The sequence below is a fragment of the Maylandia zebra genome, linkage group LG10 (genome assembly GCF_041146795.1).
Source record: "Maylandia zebra isolate NMK-2024a linkage group LG10, Mzebra_GT3a, whole genome shotgun sequence".
Lineage (NCBI taxonomy): Eukaryota > Metazoa > Chordata > Actinopteri > Cichliformes > Cichlidae > Maylandia > Maylandia zebra.
In genome coordinates this window covers 13,416,126-13,436,870 of record NC_135176.1, presented here as the reverse complement: position 1 = coordinate 13,436,870, position 20,745 = coordinate 13,416,126, and the positions used below count along the sequence as shown (strand labels likewise).

Below are 20,745 nucleotides of genomic sequence, written 5' to 3'. Positions count from 1 at the left end.
GTTTAACTCCAGAGTTTTTGGCAGGCTGGCAGGACTCGGATTAGTTTATCACTGACTTGTAGGTGTTGTTTTATGAAGTATATCACTTATTAACAGACTGCTTGCTTTACAAAACTACTGCATTTGTCCGTATGTTTGCATTAGATCAAAAGAAGAATGCAGTGCACAACCTGAGTAAATCTAGTATTTTAAATTGTTAAGATTTAGATTTTATTTGAGATATATCCGTAAAATACGTGTTTTAGCTTTTCACTTGAGTGAAATCCAACCGAGTAAGAGTATTTTTCCAAAACACAAATCTTCCGTTTAACCTTAGACTGGCCCGCATTAACCTGCCTACATAAACTGTTGGGTATATTTTTAAATACATTTTAAATACATTTTAGGAAAACCATTTATTTTTTTTGTTTTTATAGATGGGTATCAAATCAAATCAAATCTAATGAATGTGACTCATCTATTGTGAGTTTAGTTTAACTAATGGCAGGAAGTCTACACGGGCATTGCAAACTTACAGCAGGTTTCATGTACTTGTTGTGGCCTGGCCATTTAAAATCCAATATACAGCATACACACACATTCACTCTCCCTCCCTCTCTCTCTCTCACACACACACACACACGCCACCTCTGTATTTACAGAACACGGATGAGTCAAACTGGCTCTAAGCCCTTGAGCTGTTTGTGACACGTAGCCCCTAGTGAAGACTCCTGCTCTCCAACCCCAAATAAAGACATAGACCAGGGCATTGTTGTCATCAGTTCTCCTCCTGGTGTCAGGGCAGGGAAGATTAAGTGTTTTGCTCAGGCTGGTGTTTAGGAAAGCCTTCCAGAGGACAAAGTCCTGGGAAATGTTTGTATCATGTTGTCGTGCTGTATTATGATTGTGGAGCAAGCTGTGGAAAATGTATGTCTTAGCTCACGCTGCATCAGTTCTGGGAGACGGGAATGTGCAGCAAATCAGGATTAAAGCTGCAATGTGTCACCTAAATGCACGATAGTTACATCCTGAATTAAATAAATAAAGATACAAGGTTTTATGGGGAATGTTTTTGGTGTTGTGTAAGGAACTGGTAACATGTTGAGCAGCTGATTATGAGAAGCGCTGTGAAGAGTGCAGCAGGGAGTCCAGGCATGATCATTTCAGCTCATTAATCAGCTCGGCACTTTGATCACAACAGAAGTATTAAAAATGTTCCTTGGATTGAATTGAAATGTGGAAAACACACTCGTGGTTGCCAGACGATCTCCTGTCTGTTCCTCTAATGCTGTGTGATTTCTGGTTTTTGGTGATGTGTCAGAAATTATTGAATGGACTGCCATAAAACCGATCAAAGGAATAAAAATGCAAAGATGGGGTGATCATCAGCCTCATCTGCACTTGAGTGTTCATTACGAGGTGCTGCCTTGCTAAACTAACATGGTGAACTTGGGAAACATTACATCTCCTTAGCAATAACATGCTCGTCTGCTTGGATGTGCTGTTTCTCCTTCGCAAGGAAGGAAAGTTATGGGAAAGTGCGAATGTGGTCTCGTTATTTCAAAACATGAGCCAGATTAAACTCAATGTGCGATGTAGTTTACACTGTCAGCATTTTCAGTTCCCCTGTGGGATGTTTGATGACAGAGAGCATCTCGACAAACAAAACTGCGCCCAACTTGCCAGCTGATATTGTTATGGTGGAGTTTTGAACTGTCAGGGCCAGAGCCTGTCACCGCACGGTGCTTGCTCAGCTGATCCAAATGACAACCAGGAAGTTAAGCTGTCTGTTTCTTGGATGCATTTTCAAGTTGGTCAAGTGTCACGGTCACAGATCTTCCACATGCTAAAATACTTCAATACCAACGTGTCTATGGTTTTCCACAGCTCTCAGGAGGATATAGGATAAACAATAAGTAAAAAAATGTACATATTGAGGGAAACAAATGCCTAAAAACGAGGCACGTGTTTAACTCATTGATTTCGCTAACCGACTGTTTATTCTATTTAAGATCTCAATCCTAATAAACGTTATTGGTCATGTGACCTTTCACAGGCGATTTAAGATGGTGCTGCTTGGTTTTTTATTATCTGATGAATAGCAGAAGTGCTTCAAATGTCACCAGATACAACAATTAAGGAATCTGGAGTTCTGCAATGTGCAAACCATTCGTTCATTTTCTTTGTCCTATTTTTTCAGCTCTGCACCCACAGGATGAAGAGGGTATATGAGGATTCTTTTTCATTCTCAGTAATAAATAATAAACAATAAATAAACACTGGCATGTGTCCTTTCACTAAATATCCAACCTGTGCAGTCTATAAGCACATATGCTATATACATGTATATATCTATTTATTTATATTCTTTAGTACAATTTGATGCTATATTTATTAGAAACTGTTTTTTGTTATTGTGAATAGAATAAAAGTTTGATAAAACTGGTTATTGCCTATGGATGTGAGACATTTTATTCTGATTTAAATGGTTTTAGTGTTCAATGCAAAGCGATAGTGTTTTAAATCATGCTTTTCAAGAACAAGGATGGATTCACACCTCAACTATTACCTGTAGACAGCAGATATAGAAGAACCCAACATTATTATGGATGCAAAAGTACTGCTTCTGAATACACAGATGGCCAAAGTGCACCAATAAAATATCCCCCACACAATTACATCATCCTCATGAACCAATGATACGAGGCAGGATGGATCAATGCTTTCATGTTGTTCACACTAAATTCTGACCCGACCCTCTGAATGTCACAGCAGAACATGAGACTCATTAGACCAGCCGAGTTTTTTCCATTCTTCAATTGTCCAATTTTGGTGAGCTGTTCTTAGTTGACAGGAGCAGCACAGGGTGCAGTCTCCTGCTGCTGGAGCCATCTGCTTCAAGGTTTAATGCCTTGTGTATTCACAAATGCTCTTCTGCATACGTTCAATGTAACAAGTGGTCATTTTAACCAATGTTGCTTGTCTACCTGCTTCCTTATGTGATTTCTAGCATCCCCACAAGGCCCAGAAAACTGCAGCTTACTGGATATTTTCTCTTTTTGGATCTGGTGTCTGTAAACGTGTGGGAAAATCCCAAGAGATCAGCAGTTTCTAAAACACTCAGACCAGCTTATCTGGCATTGTAAAACTCATAGTCACTTAAATAGCTTTCTTCCTCATTCTGATTCTTAGTTTGATATTCAGCAGGTCGTGTGGACCACATCTAAACGCCCAAGCACACTGAGTTGCTGCCATGTGATTGTCTGGTTAGATATGTGTTAACAACAGGTGTACCTAATGAACTGGCTGACGAGTGTATTTCTTCCTGCCTTATCATCATACTTTTACGTGCTTTTAGTAATCTGATTTGGTCTCTTTCACCTCTGTGTGACTCATCATGCTGTTACCAAACTCTGAGCTGCTTTCACCTGTTCCTTCGTCACAGTCGTTCTGTTCTTGGACAAATTCATCCGACTGTTCTGGCAAAGATCAAACTTTCTGTAGTCGCTAAAGTATAGATCTTCACCAAAAACTGGATGAAGATAGTTCCTTTAAAAGCTCTAGAGTTTAGAAACACCAGCCAAAAATGTGAACTTTTGTGCTACAGCTCAAACGGCATTGAAGTTAAAAAGAGTAGTCTTTTCTCACAGTTTAGTTTTTAAAAGAGTGACCTGCCTGCTCCGTGATCCACAAAATCCCTCAGATTCCAGATTTGAAAAATCCAAGCCAACACAGAATATATGATTTCTCCTTGTAATCCGCTTTCAGGGTATTTGATGTCATATCAGGTTAAGCAGACGGTGACCGTTGTCTCTCCCAACATTTATCCCTTTGAAATTATTAAAGTGCATTTTTAAAAATCACACAATCATCTCTAATAGGTGATGAACTCAGACCGAGTTCATCAAATTCACTGTGTTGATTTCAACGCATCATCAGCCGTCATTTTAAGCACCTTTTTCCTTTTTATTGACTTTTAAAAATCATATATATATTTATATGTCGCTTCTCTTAACAATCTGTGGTACTTGTCGAGCTGTGTGAAGCTTCAGTGATGCTTGAGATTAACAACACACATCTATTATTATTATCCGATCTTCAGATCACGTGGTACCAAAATACCCAAATGACTTTTCCTCAACCAGCGGGATGAGACCAGATGTTGTCGTCTCTTAGAAAATCCTTCATCTGGCACAAAAAAATAAAAATAAAATAAAATGGAAATAAAACAAAAGTGCAACCAAAGTCAAAGAAATTAAAACTCTAAGCTGGGTTAGCATACATTACTTTTTTTTTAAGGTAGGCACAAAGTCAGAGAAATAAGCCTTCACATTAACACCAGTATGACCAGTTGGACCATCCTTTCTGATTTACACATTAAGGCGTACCTAATGGTGTTATTTTTAAGACCTTATCAAATATGAAAGAGCTATAGCTGAAAAAGCTCGAACAATAACAAGACCCATAGTTACATTAAAGAGTTTCAGATAGCATTTTGTCATCTTATATCATAGTTGCTGGTCGTCTACAAAAGAAAGTCAAACTTAGAAGCAAGCCCACTTCCTTTCTGCCTTGTTTCACATTTTCATCCTCACGACTTTCCTCCAGTTAAAACAGCTACAAGAAAATCCACATTTGCACTGATTAATAAGTTACATTTTATAGATACACACATACGGAGGGGAGCTCAGAAGTTGCTTGGCACATTCTCATGCTTCACCAACCTCTCCTACAATCTAAATAACTATACAAGATACAGTAAAACGGGTCTTCTCGCGGCCCTCGAGGCTTCAGCATGAAGAGGAGATCAAACGGGAGCCGGCCGGCCATGATCAATACTCGTCTGCATTGGTTATTGGTCATCGTCCTGCAAAAAGGAAGGCATACACAACCCAATGCACTAACATGGAGCGGTTCAGTTGTACATACAGTATCTTCGCATACTGATAAAGTTTTCGATTCATAATTTAATCTGTATATACTGTATCTTAATATGCTGGTACCAGGTATTCACAGTGACTCTAAAATAAAATTACAAGAGGAAGTTTGTACAAGAAACAACGGATTCTGGGCGTCCAGCGAACGTTTGGCATTCCCATTTTTTTCCACTCGGAGTTCAGAGTTCAGAGTTTGGAGATTAGTTTGTGTGGGGTTTGGGAGAGCTGCCTGGGCTTTTCGTTGGCACTGAGGAGAAGCAGTCCAAAACTCCTCTGAACGCACTTTGTTCGTCAGCAGTGGACACAGAAAGGTGAGGTAAGGTGGTGTCAGGGGGATGAGATCTTACCACCTCCTTATGTTGAACAAGACGTTACCTGGGCAGCCTAAAGAAAGTACAGTATGTGCCCCACCGAGGGTTGATTTTTACATTAAAAAAAAAAAAAAAAAAAGGGAAAAAAGTGCAAGAATGACACAGAAACACACACACACACACACACAAACACACACCAGGGTGGAAAGGTAAGACTTCACCTATCGTCCTTACTGCCACCACTCATGAGCAGTAGTAAACAATTACCCCAAAAATAGTCACGGTAGACATCCGCCAAACACAAAACATATTTAAATACAATATTCTGTATTTCACTATCAGTTCAAAGGTGCTGTTATTCGGACACCTAAAGCTATTTTGCCAGCTGAAATAAAAAGCTGCCTTTTGGCATTCAGTGGTTCAGGCCAGCAGGAGGAGATCTTCTACAGTATGGCTGCTACAATAGTGAGGTTAGAAGATAACAGCTACAGGCAATCATGGAAGGAAGCCGGAGCAGTTCTTTCCTGCTGTAGTCTGTGTCTTCAGGAGAGGTATAACCCTTATTCAGCGTCCCTTTAACACTCTTTTTTTCCCCACACATACTTCAGACAGACACGCATGCTCAGTTAATTTTTTTAAGCATTTCCAGTTTACGTCCCTTATTTCATGGGCTTTTTCTTTCTTTCGCTTTTTAATAGTCTCTCCCTAAAAAAGAGAATTTCTTAAATACAGTACTACTGAGAAGTGAAGAGGGCAGGGAGTGTGATGTCCTTACGTAATGGACTCTGAAGCGAGTCAGTTATAGTCATTACATCTTTTGAAGTAGAAGGCTGCCTACAGGCTTGTAATCCTCATGTCTCCCCCCTTTTTTCTCCCTCCTTCTTGTTTTTTACATCAAGGCCTTCCACACTATCAGCCAGAACCACACTCAGACATTGCAACTACATACTACATGTCTGGCAGGATAGCAGTACTACAATTCACATATATTACTGGTGATATATATATATATATATATATATATATACACACATACATACATACATACATACATACACACACACACACACACACACACACACACACACACACGCACACATATATACACACACACTTTGTGTGTATATATATTTACATACATAAACTATATATATATATATATATATACACTTTTGGTCATTTTGGCTAAAACACCACCAAACATGCTATTCAGTGTCTCTCAGTCTTTTAAAGCAAGTGCTATTAAGCCCAGCTCGTCAAGTATTTGAAGCAATATATAGACGCACACACATCCACACACACCGAATCATACATACACACACACACACTACTAGAAGCACTCTGGCATAGCACATCAACACAGCAGCCTGTGTCGGTCAGTCTGCAAAGGTCATCACTGGGTGATAAATGTCTTTTTTTCCCCCTAAAAATTGATTTGCATACTCCCTCACCAGCAGGCAAGTCCAGGATTCAGGACAAGAGACTGTGAGATTAAAGAGGATAGGTATGTGTGTGTGTTTTCAAAATATGTCAGAACAAAGTAAATGTGTCGAGCGTAAAAAAACCCGCACTGTACGATTTGCATCACTCTGCTGATTTCCGTGCGTGCACGCACGTGCGGCGGTGAAGCTAACAAGGCTTGTTGACGTTGCACAGCAGCTCGGTGACTTTGATGAGACGGGCCACCGTGCTCTGTGACTCCTCCTGCAGCCGCTGGTTGTTCTGCCTGAGGCTCTGCACCTCAGCCTGCAGCACCGCCTTGTCCTCCTTCTCCTGTAAGACATCGGCACACAACAGAACAAAAAAAAAGCTGTTGCTCAGATGGCTGTGGCAGGGAGGAGAGCGGCAGGTGCACCGGTGGCTTTAAGCAACTTGTGGGTACAAGTCATAGACTGTATATAACAGTCTCTGTATGCGGTCTTTATATACAGTCTATGGTACAATTAAACACACAGAGTGATGAGATAAAAACAACACAATGTGGTGTGAGCAAGAATAAAGTCGCATCCCCAAACAGCGCAGAAACAATTAGTCAATCACTTGTTTGAAAGAAAAGATTTTTTTGCTGTTGTTGTTGCTGTTTTAGACATTTATCAGGTAAACACAACCAAACATTTGCTGACTTTTCACTGTTGCATATCATTTATTAAAATCAGTGCTTTAAGGGCGTCTTACAGTGGGGTGTAGGGCTGCAACTAGGGGTTATTTTCGTGATTGAAAAGTCTGATGATTATTTTTCATTGAACACTTTCACCGATCGATCACATGCCAGAAACTATGGAAAACAATCACATCAAGCTTGCAAAAGTCCAACTTAATGTTTTTTAATATTGCTTGGTTTTAAAGTAAAACAGAGAAAAGCAGCAAATCCTCATATCTGAGAGGCTACGGCACTAAGAAGCATTCAGTTTCTCTCAATCAACTAATTGTTTCAGCACCAAATGTTCTGTTTTTAGTTTGTTTGTTTGTCTTGTTATTACAGCATTGGAAATTCGGAGGTGAATGATTAGAAAAATATCCATTAGATCTCTCAATGCTGAAAATAGGTATAGTTGCAGTCCTAAACAAGGACTTCAAATAGAAAAAAAACTGCCATATGTTTGCTTTGTACATATACAGTACAGGACATATACAGTGTTTGGCAAAAATAATAATAATTAAAAATAAAAAAAATCGCAACACAATGCCCACTTGTCTGTAGTAGCCATCAGATGTGGTTAAAGGCTCCGGAAACGTTGCGTAAAGTGGCCTTTGAGTTCCTGACACTTGCCGTTTTCACACATGCTCTGCACCGCCGATCTTTTCTATAAATCACCCGACGGGGTTGCGTGCTCGAGCGGTATAAAGTGCACAAGAACGAGTGATGAGAATCGTGCAGGTAGCTCAGTTCACAGCGAGTGCGTGCCACAAGTCGGGCCTCCCGCTCGCTCTACTCAGGAAGCACCCCTTTCTGCACCGCTTCGAGCATTTCCGCTAGTAAGAACACTTCTGACGTGAGTTAAATACGACAAAAAAGGGGAGCTGCACACAAAAGTCCTGATGTGACTCATCAACATCGTCTGGAGTTCATGTGTGAAAATGGCTACACAGCATTCAGAGGTATCGACATGAAAATAAAAACAAAACAAAACAAACCAACAAACAGAGCACATCATCACATTATCAAAGCACTGAAGGAGTTGTCATAAATACATGTAAAAATGTATAATACTGGAATTTCAAAAGAAATCTGATAATAATTTCTGTACACGAAATTATAAATAAATAAATGATTTTTTATAGTGTTTTTTTTTTGTTTGTTTGTTTTTCGTGTGTATTTAATGCATCTGTATAGCTGTGATTCGACATGAGTAAACAAAAGGCTGCACTGGCAAATGGAAATCATCTCTCCGCAGTGACAGAAGCTTAGCGATTTAAGTGATAGTTTCTTCTACCTGCTGATTTTTCTGCTTGAGCTGAGGATCCCTGAAAAATGTTACCCACAGAGAGAAAAACATTCATGGAAGTCAAAGCACCTTTTGCAGGTCATCCTGCAGCTTCTTCAGCATGGCCTCCAGCTGCGACACCTTCTCCTCCAGGTGGCCTGGAGAGTCACTGCAACAGAGAGCGGCAGTGACACTTTGTCAAAAGCGATCACATGACGATGACCTCATGATTTCCCCCTTTCTAATCCGAACAAATAAATAAATAATATCTTGAAAAAATAAATGCATGAATATAACACAAAGCGTCAGGGTGTTTCAGCATCCCAGCCATCAAATCAACAAAAGCCTGCAGTGGAAAAGTTTTCCTTTCCTCTCGAACCAAATGTGTGAACTTTTCAATTTGCTTGATTGCTCGAGACGCCATCTGTCACTCTGACAGCCTCGGAGCTCGACGCTTTGTCCCTCCTGCCTTTTAATGAAACTTGTAATGCTCACACATCAATTTACAGTAATTGCTACATCCGACGAGCAGAGCCGCTCTGAGCGAGCGCAGTCATCCCACGATGCATTTCGTCTGACTGCGGCTGTACATAATAAGTACACCCCACGGAGCGAAGCGAAAGCGGCCTCCCAGCAGTGAATTTAAAGTGCGATAGGTTTAAACGACAGAAAAGGGCAGAAATTGCAGTGTAGCGTGTTTGATCTTTAAAGAAACTTCATTTGGTTTTCATGACGATCACCAAATACGATCTGACAACTGGAAACCCTCCCCCATATATTTATAAATTTGCGTGTTTAATAACACAAAGGTGGGAAAATGCGCTCTAACTGCTGTCAGCGTCACTCCAATTGTTAACTATAATGTGTGCATAACTTGAAGATTTTATTGTTGTGTTTTTGATGTGAACTTGATTTATCAAAGAAATATTCACAACTTTGTTTTTGCTTATCTACTGTTGACATTTGTTTCTGTCTTTGTTTTGTCTCCGGCAGATCTGCAGGACTTTGTTTGTTCAGTCTCAGCATGGAGGAGGCGAACAAGGCCACTGAAGACAAGTAAAAATGGAGCTACAGTTTTAAAGAAAAAAAGCCACAGCAGTGAGTCACACACAGAACTGCATCACCGAGTCAGCAAGGGGCTTCTCTTTATGGCGGCGAGAAGCCATCACGTTGACTCAAACAGCTGGATGTAGTCTAAATAACTGAGTGAGAATAGAGGTGCCGTTCTAACTGAATTGAGAAAAGGGAGTAATTCAGACAAAGGCGCTAACTACAAAGATGTTGAACTGCTTCGGCTTAGACGCACTTTATAGCAACCCACCTCTCCTTTGATTCTTTTGGCTTGCCGTCAGTTTGATCAGCGCCTGCTTGGGAGGGGTCTCCGGCTTTGCGGTCTGCGATAAGGAACATTATTCACATTATTATAATGATCATAAGTGATATATACAGTAAATTAAATAAAATGTGATGAGACAGAGATGTGAAAGTTGATGAAGTCAATAAAGATGTTTTGACTCTATGCACTCCTGTGACAAGCTAAGTACGCTCTCACTGCGTTTATAAGAATTAAGAGGGTAAGTAGGAGTCAGATCCTGCTAATCAGTTGCACTTGGTTAATTGTCCATCAGCAGGTGTGATCACCTCTATAAAAGCAGAAGTTTTGGTAGTTTCCTGCACCTACACCTGCACCTTCACATTCAGTTAGCAGCTTAAATGTTAAAGTTGGTGTAGGTGCTAATCATAATAATGTTAAGATTGCAACCGACCAATCACGTTGTTGTGATGTCATTTCTTTGTAATGTGGAAAAAAAAACCAAACACCTTTGTTTTTATATAAAACTCTCGTCTGGAATAAATGGTAAACATTTCAAGCCTTCTTCTTCTTCTTCTTCTTCTACCTCAAGCATTCTAAATTAATTCATACAGTTATTAATAACAATATTAATAACAACTATATAATCAATTTAGGTTTGCTGTTAGCCAAATTAAGGTTACTCATGTTGGTTTTCAGAAAAGTGTTAGCTAACTGCTTGACTAATGGTAAATAAAATCTCAGATAGGCTCACTGGTCAATTGGGATGTTGATCCTGGACCAACAGTATAATGATGATGTGGGGACGACACCAACGTGGGGATCATGTGTTAAAGGTCATGTATGGTAAGAAAAACACTAAAAAAGTACGACTTATTTGGAAGGTTTGCCAGGAGAAAACCTCTTACACAAAAACTTGTGGAACAATGTCTTTGGACTAGATGTTTGGCATTTAATGCCTGATGCCATATTTGGCCAAATCGCCTCATACCAGCTGTCACGCACGGTGGTGGAGGGGTGATGCTTTGAGCTTGTTTTGCAGCCACAGGACTTTGCACTCATCAAGTCGACCGTGAACATTTCTAGAGTCAAATGTGAGGCCATCTGTCCACAGCTAAAGCTTGTATTTTGCAACAGGACAATGATCCTAAGCACAGCAGCACATCTGCAAAAAAATGGCTGAAAATGAAAAAACTCGGGGTGTTGCAATAAGTCCAGACCTCAACCTGACTGAAAGCTGTGGTGGGAACCTATTAATGCTGTGCATAAAGAAATGCCCGCAAACCTCAATGAACTGAAGCAACATGTAAAGAAGAGTGGGCAAAAATCCTCCACAATAATGTGTGAGACAAATAATGTCACACAGTAACCAATTACTTCAAGTTATTGCTGCTAATCGTGGATCTACAAGCTACAGAATCAGGGATGTTCTTAGTTTTTCAGACGACTGCATGCCCCCCTTTTTACAACATGCAACTTTTTGTGCCCAAACACACCAAAGAACACACCAACATTTCTGACATGCTACACACGAAAACTGTTGTGACTGCTCATTTGATGCATTGCTTGCTTGGCACCATGCTCGCATTAGCTAACTGTTCCCAACAAATGATGCCCGCAGGCTGAGGGCTGTTGACATGTCCGGCAGACAGGTAGCATTTGCAATACTCTTTACTTCCAGTTATTTTTTATTCTATTTGTTAAGGTGGTGCAACAACAGTGCACCTGAGCAGTCAATCTGGGAACCCTTATGCTATGTGGCCAAAGGACAAACAACTAGATCACTCATTTAAACATCTATTCCGGATCTGTTTCTTACAGGAGCCCTTGCTCTTCTAAAAAGAGTTTCCAGCATCTTAATTCTGGCCGCAGAGGTTTGTTTCTATGCAGTATTAGCGAGGCCAGATGTCGAAGTTCGGCTGGGCTTAAAGTTTAGTCTTTCTAAGTGGTCCCAAAGGTGTTTGATGGAGTGGAGGTGCAGGCCAAGTGGCATTCATCCAGGATGCTTTTAGTTATAGCGCATAATGGGTAGCTAATTAAGGCAATGTTACAGTTATTTACTTACAGTAAAGTGAGTCTATTTTCCTGTGATTGTGCAGAACATTTTAGGAGCTTGATGCATTATTTACAGTCTAATCCACATTTATCAAGTATATATAAACAGTTCCTCACCCTCTCGTGACAAAGCCTCCAGGATGTTGCGGCAGGCTGTGGCCAGGTCAGAAATCGACTGCCACTCCTCCTCAGTCGAATCTGTTGTCTCCGAGAGAACTGTAACACAGAGGAAAAAGTTCACTAAACATGCCTAAGATTATAGGTAACAGCGCAAGAGGACTGGGATGTGTGAAGCAGCTGATTCCTTCTGGTTCTGCAATAGCAAAGAGTCCCCACCTGGGGGTGCTGCTGTGTTACTGCTGGTCAGATTTTAGAGCACAGATGAGCTGATGTGCCGGCTTGGCCATGTCAGACCAACTAAGATGAAATTTATAGGAGCACGCGATCAAAATATAGTACATGAGAGTTACGGTGCAAGACAGGGAGCTTTAATATTTTAATAGTTTTGGTGAATTTTTGTGAATATAAGGGTTTTAATGACATTGAAGGTAGTGAAAAGTACTGGTTTAAGACATATTTTGAAGCTAAATTTCAATGAGAGAACCCTGCATCCCCCTGAAAAAAAAATATCAGAAGACTCTGATGATGAGAGGATGAGCAAGTGTGCTCTTACAGCAGTTAAATGATGAGTCTCATAGTCTCAGTGGAGGCAGAGCAGATGGTGTAAGAGGGGTTCCTTGAATTGGGGCTGCCTAAAACTCCACCCCTCCCACTACCCATCTGTCCCCCTTTTATCCCAGCCTTGGCAGGGGGTGGCAGCGGAGCAGGGATGATATTAGATTAGCGGAATAGGGGGCAGCGTGGATGAAAGAGGAGGAACAAAGGGGATGCAGTGGGGACTAAAGGGAGGATAATGAAGAGAGGATTTTAAGGCAGAGGAAATCTGGAAAAAGGAATTTGAGGTTAAATCAGGCAGAGATGATTCGCAAACATGTGTAATTGTTGTATTTCGGCTTCATTTAAGCTGCGGCTGTGTCTGCTGTTCTGTCTGAATGAGATTTTCCCTTTTAGATTTTGTTATGCACATACAATGAGGCTCTAAATAAGCATGCACTTACTCTTGGTGATGGAGTTATGAAGACTCAGGGCTCGTGAATTTCTTTCAGCTCGGTCCACACTTGACAGCCGCAAAGACGAGAGAGAGGAGTCACTCGCCGAGGCTTTGTCATCGCCAAACTCGGCTCCCATGAACTGAAGACAAGACAGAGTTTGAGATGAAGGAGAGACAACGGTGTCGGAAAGGAGACGGAGAGGTGCTGCGGCGCGCTGTTTTTTCACCTGCTCGTCGCCGAGGGGAACCTTCGGTTTGACTTCCAGGATCAGATCAGGTGTGGCATCCCTCAGCTCCCCGATGTTCTCATAGATGTGGTGTTCAACCTTCAACCCCACGTTGTCATACACGTGCCTGCACACCGGGGCGGAGGGAAAGAGGGTGTTGAAAAAATAACCCCAAAAAACCCAATGAAAATTGGATGTTGAGGCTTTATTTTTTTAAACCAATCTAAAGGTCAAAACAGAAACCAGAGAAGTAATCTCCAGGATGGCTCAGATTTGAGCCTGATTCACATTTACTGTGGCGCACTCGCAGAATTATCTGTCAAATATATCACGTGATGCCGTCCAGTCTAATTTCTCAGTACTACTTTGTGTGACGATAAAAAGAAGTCAAATTCGATTTAGCGAGCAGCAGAATTTAATATTATCCTCATGAATATTTCCTTTATGCACAGCGTTTTCCTCAAGCTGACCAGTGTGGTTAAAGGGATTTACCCGAGACAGATGCGGAGGGGCCTTTGATACTCAAGAAAATGAGGAAAGAGTGCACAGTGCAGATCATTATGTAAGTAACCTCTGAATTGAAAGCAAGCTTGCTTCATGGCTATCATTCTTGACTTGTTTGTATGGTTCTTGAAGATGTTTTTGTTTTGCTTTTCATTAAGAAAAATCACTAGCAGGAGATCAACTGCTTGGCCAGTCAACCTGCTTCATGACAATTAGAAAAGCAAGAGGTGGAAAGAGTCTTCAATTTCAGTTCATATTAAATCAGGAAAAAGGGATTATATTATCAAAAGTTAGCTCTATGACTGTGGGGATGTTAAATGTGCTATACTATCATCAGCAGTATTTACGGCTTGTCGTTGCTTGAGTAGTTTTTAACCATGATACACGCTGATGAAACTGCTCCTTTCTGTTATCAACCCCCTTAATCGTTTATTTGCAAGAACAGAATATTGTGAAAATATTGTTCCTAGTTAGAGATCTCCGACTGATATCATCAAACTTCTGTTTATTCTGAGGAGATCAGAAATCCTTCTTCAGGTTTAACCTAAACTGTTTGTCATTAATATTTTTTAACAACGCTTCATTTGTTCAGAAAGAAACTATAGTGACTATAATGGATAAAAGAACAAGCACGAGCACCACAGTATCCATCCGCCCTAAAGAATAACAGTGGGAGTGAGCTTATCCCAGCTGACACTGGGACTGAAATACAGTGTTTTCCTCTGAAATGTAGTCAAGTAGAAGTGAAACATAAATAAAGACTAAAACATATCGCTCGAAATTGAAGGGAGCTCTTGAACAATTTGAATTTTGAAGCACAATATTGATTTCTGCTGACTGCTGTTACGTCCTTTTCATTCATCAAGATCCGATTTGCGTTCATTTTTTTGAGTATTATATCCTAGTGTCAGTTTACTACACTACACTTTCTACATGAGAGAAAATAAAGTTAAAAAAGCAATTTGAACAGGAACATCAAAGTGAGTATACAATGTCAAACATTTAAAAGTGGAGGCGCTAAATTCCCTGAAGATAAAATCAGTCCGTGCCTCAACTTCTGAACCAGAAAAGTGACATAAAAACAAAGTGACGGAGATTTTGCATCATCAGCAGATGCATTTAAATAGCCTCTATAAAATCTAGCTTCTCTTTTTTTCCTTGATTTTCATTTCTTGTGTTTCTTCATGACGCCGCCGTAACACTTCAAAGAACACCTCTATAAGTTTTAGTCGCACTCACCCCGCGTCGCAAGTGTCGCTGTAGGACAGCTGTTTTTCCAGAGAGTAGCTGCGCGGGAGCTGCGAAGCGCTGCCCTCCTGGCCCTGATTGGCCGGCTGGTCCTGCAGAGATGTGGCTCGTAACAAAGGTAAGCTGGGCATTGTGAGGAGCGAGTACGGATTGCGCTCGCTCTCCACTTTATCGCAGAGCTGCTCTTCGCCTTCGTCGGTCTCCGCCTGCGCCTCCTTTGTGTCCGGCTCCTCGACCCCGCCCGTCTTCACATCATCATCCTCTTTTTTTGCCTCCTCCTCTTCCTCCCTTTCGTCCAGCACCCAGGCCTCTCCTGACTGATTCTCACCGGGCTTGCACTCTGCATCCTTGATGGCTTTCAGATACAGCTCAGAGAAACTCCTGCAGAACATGGAGGAAAAAAACATCACACACACAAATTAATTTAAAAAAGCTAACTAAGCTGAAACTAAGATGAGATGGGAGGAAAAATATCGTTGACGTCTTTGTGAGACTTTGCGCTTTGTTGTAACGAAAGAAGAATTTTGAGCATCGATTACATTTATCTAAACAGTCCCCTCCACAGCTGCTTCTGTCCTGCCTCTGATCTGAATGGAAAGGTGGTGGTAGCAGCAGTGCAGCATGTGACAGTGTGATTAAAGATCATTAAAGGGATTGACTTGCTTCTAGTCAGCTGGTGTGACACTGACTGCAGGCTGTAACCCACTAAAGAGTGAGAGGCGAGTAGCTCTTGTGTTGTTCCGATCTGACCTGTCCCACAAGCCCTGTTCAATACCCACGACTCCCTTCTCGTCCCCACCTGCGAGGCTTGCCGTTCTCGTCCGGTGGGATGACGGTGATGTGGATCTTGTGGGCGGTGCGGAGCAGCCTGGTCCTCTCGTCGAGGCTCAGATGAACCAGCGAGTGCCCGCAGAGCCTCACCACGCGAGCCCACAGCTGCAGGCCTCCGCTCTCAGCGTAGCAAAACCGCTGCAGCTCCGTCACAAAGCCCTCCTCGTTCATCAGGAAGCCGGGCTGCCCCACTCCATCACGCAGGGGTGTGACCTCCAGCGCCTCGCAGCCCCGTGTAACCAGCTGCAGAAGAGCAGATTCGGGTGAAGGAATGAAAAAGACGTAAAATAGTCACGCAGAAATTTCGATTTGGTTCACAGTCACCCACCTCAAGCCTCTGCACCACCTCTCGTATGTCTTCTGCCTGGTTCTCCATCATGCTGATCGACACCGACTCCCCGCGCTCGTAGAAGATATCTAAGCAGGGCCCCCCGTCTTTGGGCTCTGTCACCGCCTTCCAGCCAATGACATCGCGACAGGAGCAGTTGAACACCACCTTGCGCGAGTACCTCTCGATGAGCACCACCGACTCGGTCGACACGGCGAGCAAACAGGGGAGCTTGTGCTCTCCGGCTTCCCATTCATCTATGCTGTTCACCATCACCGCCCACACAAGGGCCCCATTGCTGTGCAGCTCGGCCCCTTTGGCGCCCTTCATCTTGTCTTTGCGCTTTCCGCCCAGGGAGAGCAGGGGGAACTTAGTGGAGGAGTCTATGGGCGTGGTGGTCACGTAGTTTTCCGCCAGGTCCTTCAGGTATTCCTGACGCGTGCGGGTGGCCATGGAGCGGAACTTCTCTGACTTCTCTGCAGCATTTTCAGCGTTGACCGCCTTCGCCAGGAGGAAGTCTCTAAAGGCGGCCGAGCGAGGGAATCGGGCACCTTTGGGGAACAGAGGCCCGAATAATGGGATGTCTTTAGAGCGTGTCACAGCCACCCTGAGAGGAAGAGAAATGAGGAGTGAGGAGAGGGTGCAGCAGGAACATTCAATCTATGTCTTGTTTTGTTTTGGAGTGTTGTTGCGACAGAGCACACGCAAATACCAGGATGTGACTCTAACACCCGCAGTTTTTAAAAAATTTTTTTTTAGATCGACTAAAAATCCTTATAGCTTACTTAAATCTGCCACTTCTCACACAAAGAACCCAAATCCCTGATTTCCTTTTCCTAAGTGCTTTTTTAATTTTAGCTGCTAAAAAAATGTACAAATTCTCGTTAAACCCCTGAGAATGATGGAGTCAGACCTGTAGTAGGTGTTCTCGGTGCAGGGCTCGTGAACTTGCACGATGATGAAGACGTGCTGGAAATGGGAGCGGATGGACTTCGGAGTAAAGGGCATAGCGCCCGGCTCCTGAAACACGATCGTCACAATGTCGTTACCGATGTGGCGCTTCCGCAGCAACTGATGAGACCAAACAGAAACACAGACATTAATTAAACCAGAGGCCATTGCAGCTAATTAAACCTGAGAACAGTTACCTACCAAACAAAAACATTTAAGGGAAGAGCAGACAGATAATGCTTCAAGACAGGCCTACAAATGAAATAAGCGAGTTCATCATAAGCGAGTTCATCATAACAACGATCGTGTTTTACCAATCGGCCCATTTACTCATGATTTCTTCCGTTTTAATGCTCTGTACATGACGCATTAAACGTGAACAAAACAATGACAATTAATCATGTTTATTAGAATAAATAAACTAAATAAGTTGTAAATACTCCTGCGTCTTTTCATCTGAACTTCATTAATCATACTTTGGGAGATTTGTTGTGATTTAAATCGCTTTTCTTCATAGACAAACATATAAAAATAGATTACAAAAACCCAAGATATAAACGCAGGCTTGGCTGTAGATTATTGCACCGAAGCTACCGGAGCCTAAACCGCTGCTGCTGCTGCTGCAGAGGCTGCAGATTAAAGAGGCAATGCAGTGCCCCATCACTGCCATGTAAAATCTTTAATCTATATTAACATGCAATGTCCAGTTTCTTTGCAAATGACATCAAACAGGCTTAAAACACGACAGCCGGATGAACAGAAGACGGCCTGCGAGGCAGCAGTGAATACCTTCATGGTGGGAGTGAACACTGGGGGGCAGGATTTTTATGTCATGCTTGTTGTGGAGCGCAGAGGCTTTTTCTGCAGCTTTTACTAAAGCACGACGGTACGCAGAGAGCTACGTAATGAAAATCGTGGCTCATTCGGTCTTTTGAAGAATACTGAACAAAGGCTGAAGGAAGACTGCAATTCTGTGGAATTGTGTTGTGATACACAAAGAGCAGGAAAAGGAAACCATGTGTCACGGGCCTGTTAGGTTGTGGCTGCTGTTACCTGCTGTGTGTTGTTGGCTGTGTAGGGCAGCATGGTGGACACATGAAACATAATCTCGTAGTCCTGGTAGCGCGTGTAGAGCGAATGTGTCCCAGTTGAGTCGGCTGCACAGGTACGCAGAGAAAGAGACAGACAGGTAGAGATTTAGCAGAATCAGTCAACGTCTCTGAAGGAAACACTAAACTCAGGCTGTCACAGCCGGGATGAAATGTGTCCCGTTCGCTGTTCTCCGCTGCTCACTCAAGGGAAAACAGCTCAGAGATAATCAGCAGTGACTATGCTATTTTGCAGGCATTACTCAGATTACATGTGGCTAGATAGGAGTTATCTTCGGCTTTCTGTGGTGCACTGATGCCCTTCGGATAATCGTACTGCGACAAGGTGAGATGTAGCCAATAGATGTGGGTGTAAATGAAGTGTCTGTAGCTCACTCTTGTTGTCCAGCTGAGCTCGGTATTTTTCCCAGCCCTTCAGTCGCACCCGTTCCCCGAGCAGATCCAGAAACTTCTCAAATGCCGGCCCGGAGCTCTCGTTGTTGTACATGTCTTCCTCTGAGCTCTGCCCGGCCCGGCAGTACATTATCCCAACCTTTCGCTGAAAATTCAGCTGGAAGATAGAGAGGCACAAAAGTTATTGAGCACTGAAAAATATACAGAGTTAGAGTGAGAACTCTCATTTCTAGCCTTTATTTGATATTTTACTTTACAGGAAAAGGCAAGGGAGTTGGGTATTACTGAATGTAAACATAATCAAACTCATCACAGCTCCCAAGACTTTTTTTAACTGGTCATTTCTTGCAGTTTTACACTTTCCACCCAGATCACTTTGTGTCTATACGCCACTCTGCCTTTAATCATTAGTTTTTCTTAAACTCGCTCTTCCACAGCACGTCTTTTGTCCTTTCTTCCTCCCATCACCTCCAACTGGTCGCAGCTAATGGCTATCCTGATGTACTGGAAGTTTTCCTTCCCACTGTCACTAAAATATTTGGTTATAGAGGTTCGTCTAAATGTGTTTTTTTTTTATCTCTACTGTTGTAGAGCTTTATACCCAGGGGCGTAATATTATGAATTATCTTGCATAAATAGGCTATTGATTTTCTTTATTTATTTCAGGTATTACCAGCAAAATAGTTGCATGTTTAGTCATCGTGGAATTTACACAGATTTATTTATTTATTTTAGACCCCCCACAAAGTTATGCCGATGCTTATCCCTTACAGTATAAAGCATCGTGAGGGGACAAGTGTTGTTGTGATTTGGCAACATGTAAATAAAATAACATTAAATTGAATATATAACTTCAGATGTGGGCTAGAGAGCACCTACAGGATAATGAAGGAGCTTCAGCATTTGGCAGGTTCTGCAATGTCAAAAAAGTCAATAGAAATAAAGAAATATGGGTTTTAAAAAAACGACTTCAATGTTGGGTAATCAGCAAAAAATATTTTGCATCTCACTAATTAAATGTTTGGTGCATTTTTATATTTATTAGTACCTTTTGATTTCATTATTTAAATCTCATAATTTGTTTCTTTTGAGTGTTTTTCAAACAAATTGGGACACTAAATGTTTTGGGCTCAGGATGCGTGACAAACAAATGTTAAAATTTTTAATCACGACAAAATATGAAGTGTTAATTAAAAACAAATTGAAATTTGAATGAATCTTACTCAGTCAATAATATTTGCGATAAATACAGAAGAAAAAGCAAAGGCTCCAAGTCAAACAATACAGGAGAAAAACAATAAAGTGAGAGCTTTTTGCTTTTTACTCTTTCTGCAGCACATAATCAACTTGAAAACAATTAGCTTACAGCTCCAGTTCTAATGGAATAGAAGCAAATGTAATAACTGGGTTAAATGACCTCTTGGACAGCAGTTGTAGGCTTTTAACATAAAGTGGAGAAAAATACACAAACCCTATCTGATGCCGTTTGACACAATTTACAGTTTTCTGCCCGACACATGCAGCAGTCTTCAGTATCACCGGTGTCGCGTTACTCACCCCCTGTTCATCCAGTTTGAGCAGGGTGTCCCGCACCTTGGGGGAGTTTGAGGCCAAGCGAAGGCAGTGCTGGTTCAGCTCAGGCATGATGAACTCCAACAGCCTCTTGGGAGTCAAGCCTCTGGGGGTCGTGTGTCGAGCCGCAGAGGGCACCGACTCCTCCAGGATGGAACCTCGCAGAGTCTTCATCTGCGGACGGGATTCACACTCAACACATCCGGTCGAATCAATTTTACACACAGGACAGGAGAAGCGCGCTGCTTTTACCTCTGTGGTGCGAAATATGATTCTACAGTTGTTCTGAGCGCCGCTGGATCCTTCTTTCTCCTCTCGACGGAAGCTGATGGCCACCGGCCCGAGGCGTTCGTCAATTCCAAAAAAATTCTGATGTTCTGCGACGGCAGGACAGACAAATAAATACTGAGAGGAACGAGACCGGAAGACCCACAGTGGGTCAAACAACTATC

At 42.1% G+C, this 20,745-nt stretch overlaps 1 protein-coding gene across 6 annotated transcripts in view; it reads right to left on the bottom strand.

Moving 5' to 3' along the window:
• Nucleotides 1-3,924: 3,924 nt before the first annotated feature.
• Nucleotides 3,925-20,745, bottom strand: part of sipa1 (signal-induced proliferation-associated 1) — a 37,503-nt gene continuing 20,682 nt past the window's right edge. For 5 of the 6 annotated variants that reach the window (XM_012922666.4, XM_076889094.1, XM_012922668.5 and 2 more), the window contains exons 3-16: nt 20,546-20,670; nt 20,279-20,467; nt 18,704-18,878; nt 18,273-18,376; nt 17,182-17,339; nt 16,269-16,875; nt 15,909-16,183; nt 15,101-15,490; nt 13,358-13,484; nt 13,138-13,270; nt 12,137-12,235; nt 9,974-10,046; nt 8,743-8,821; nt 3,925-7,000 (exon numbers count right to left, since the gene is read on the bottom strand). In XM_012922666.4, coding sequence (XP_012778120.1) covers nt 6,857-7,000; nt 8,743-8,821; nt 9,974-10,046; nt 12,137-12,235; nt 13,138-13,270; nt 13,358-13,484; nt 15,101-15,490; nt 15,909-16,183; nt 16,269-16,875; nt 17,182-17,339; nt 18,273-18,376; nt 18,704-18,878; nt 20,279-20,467; nt 20,546-20,670 — 2,678 coding nt within the window. In that variant the 3' untranslated portion in view covers nt 3,925-6,856. The remainder of the gene's footprint in view (nt 7,001-8,742; nt 8,822-9,973; nt 10,047-12,136; nt 12,236-13,137; nt 13,271-13,357; nt 13,485-15,100; nt 15,491-15,908; nt 16,184-16,268; nt 16,876-17,181; nt 17,340-18,272; nt 18,377-18,703; nt 18,879-20,278; nt 20,468-20,545; nt 20,671-20,745) is intronic. The other variant, XM_004563944.6, reaches the window with a different exon arrangement.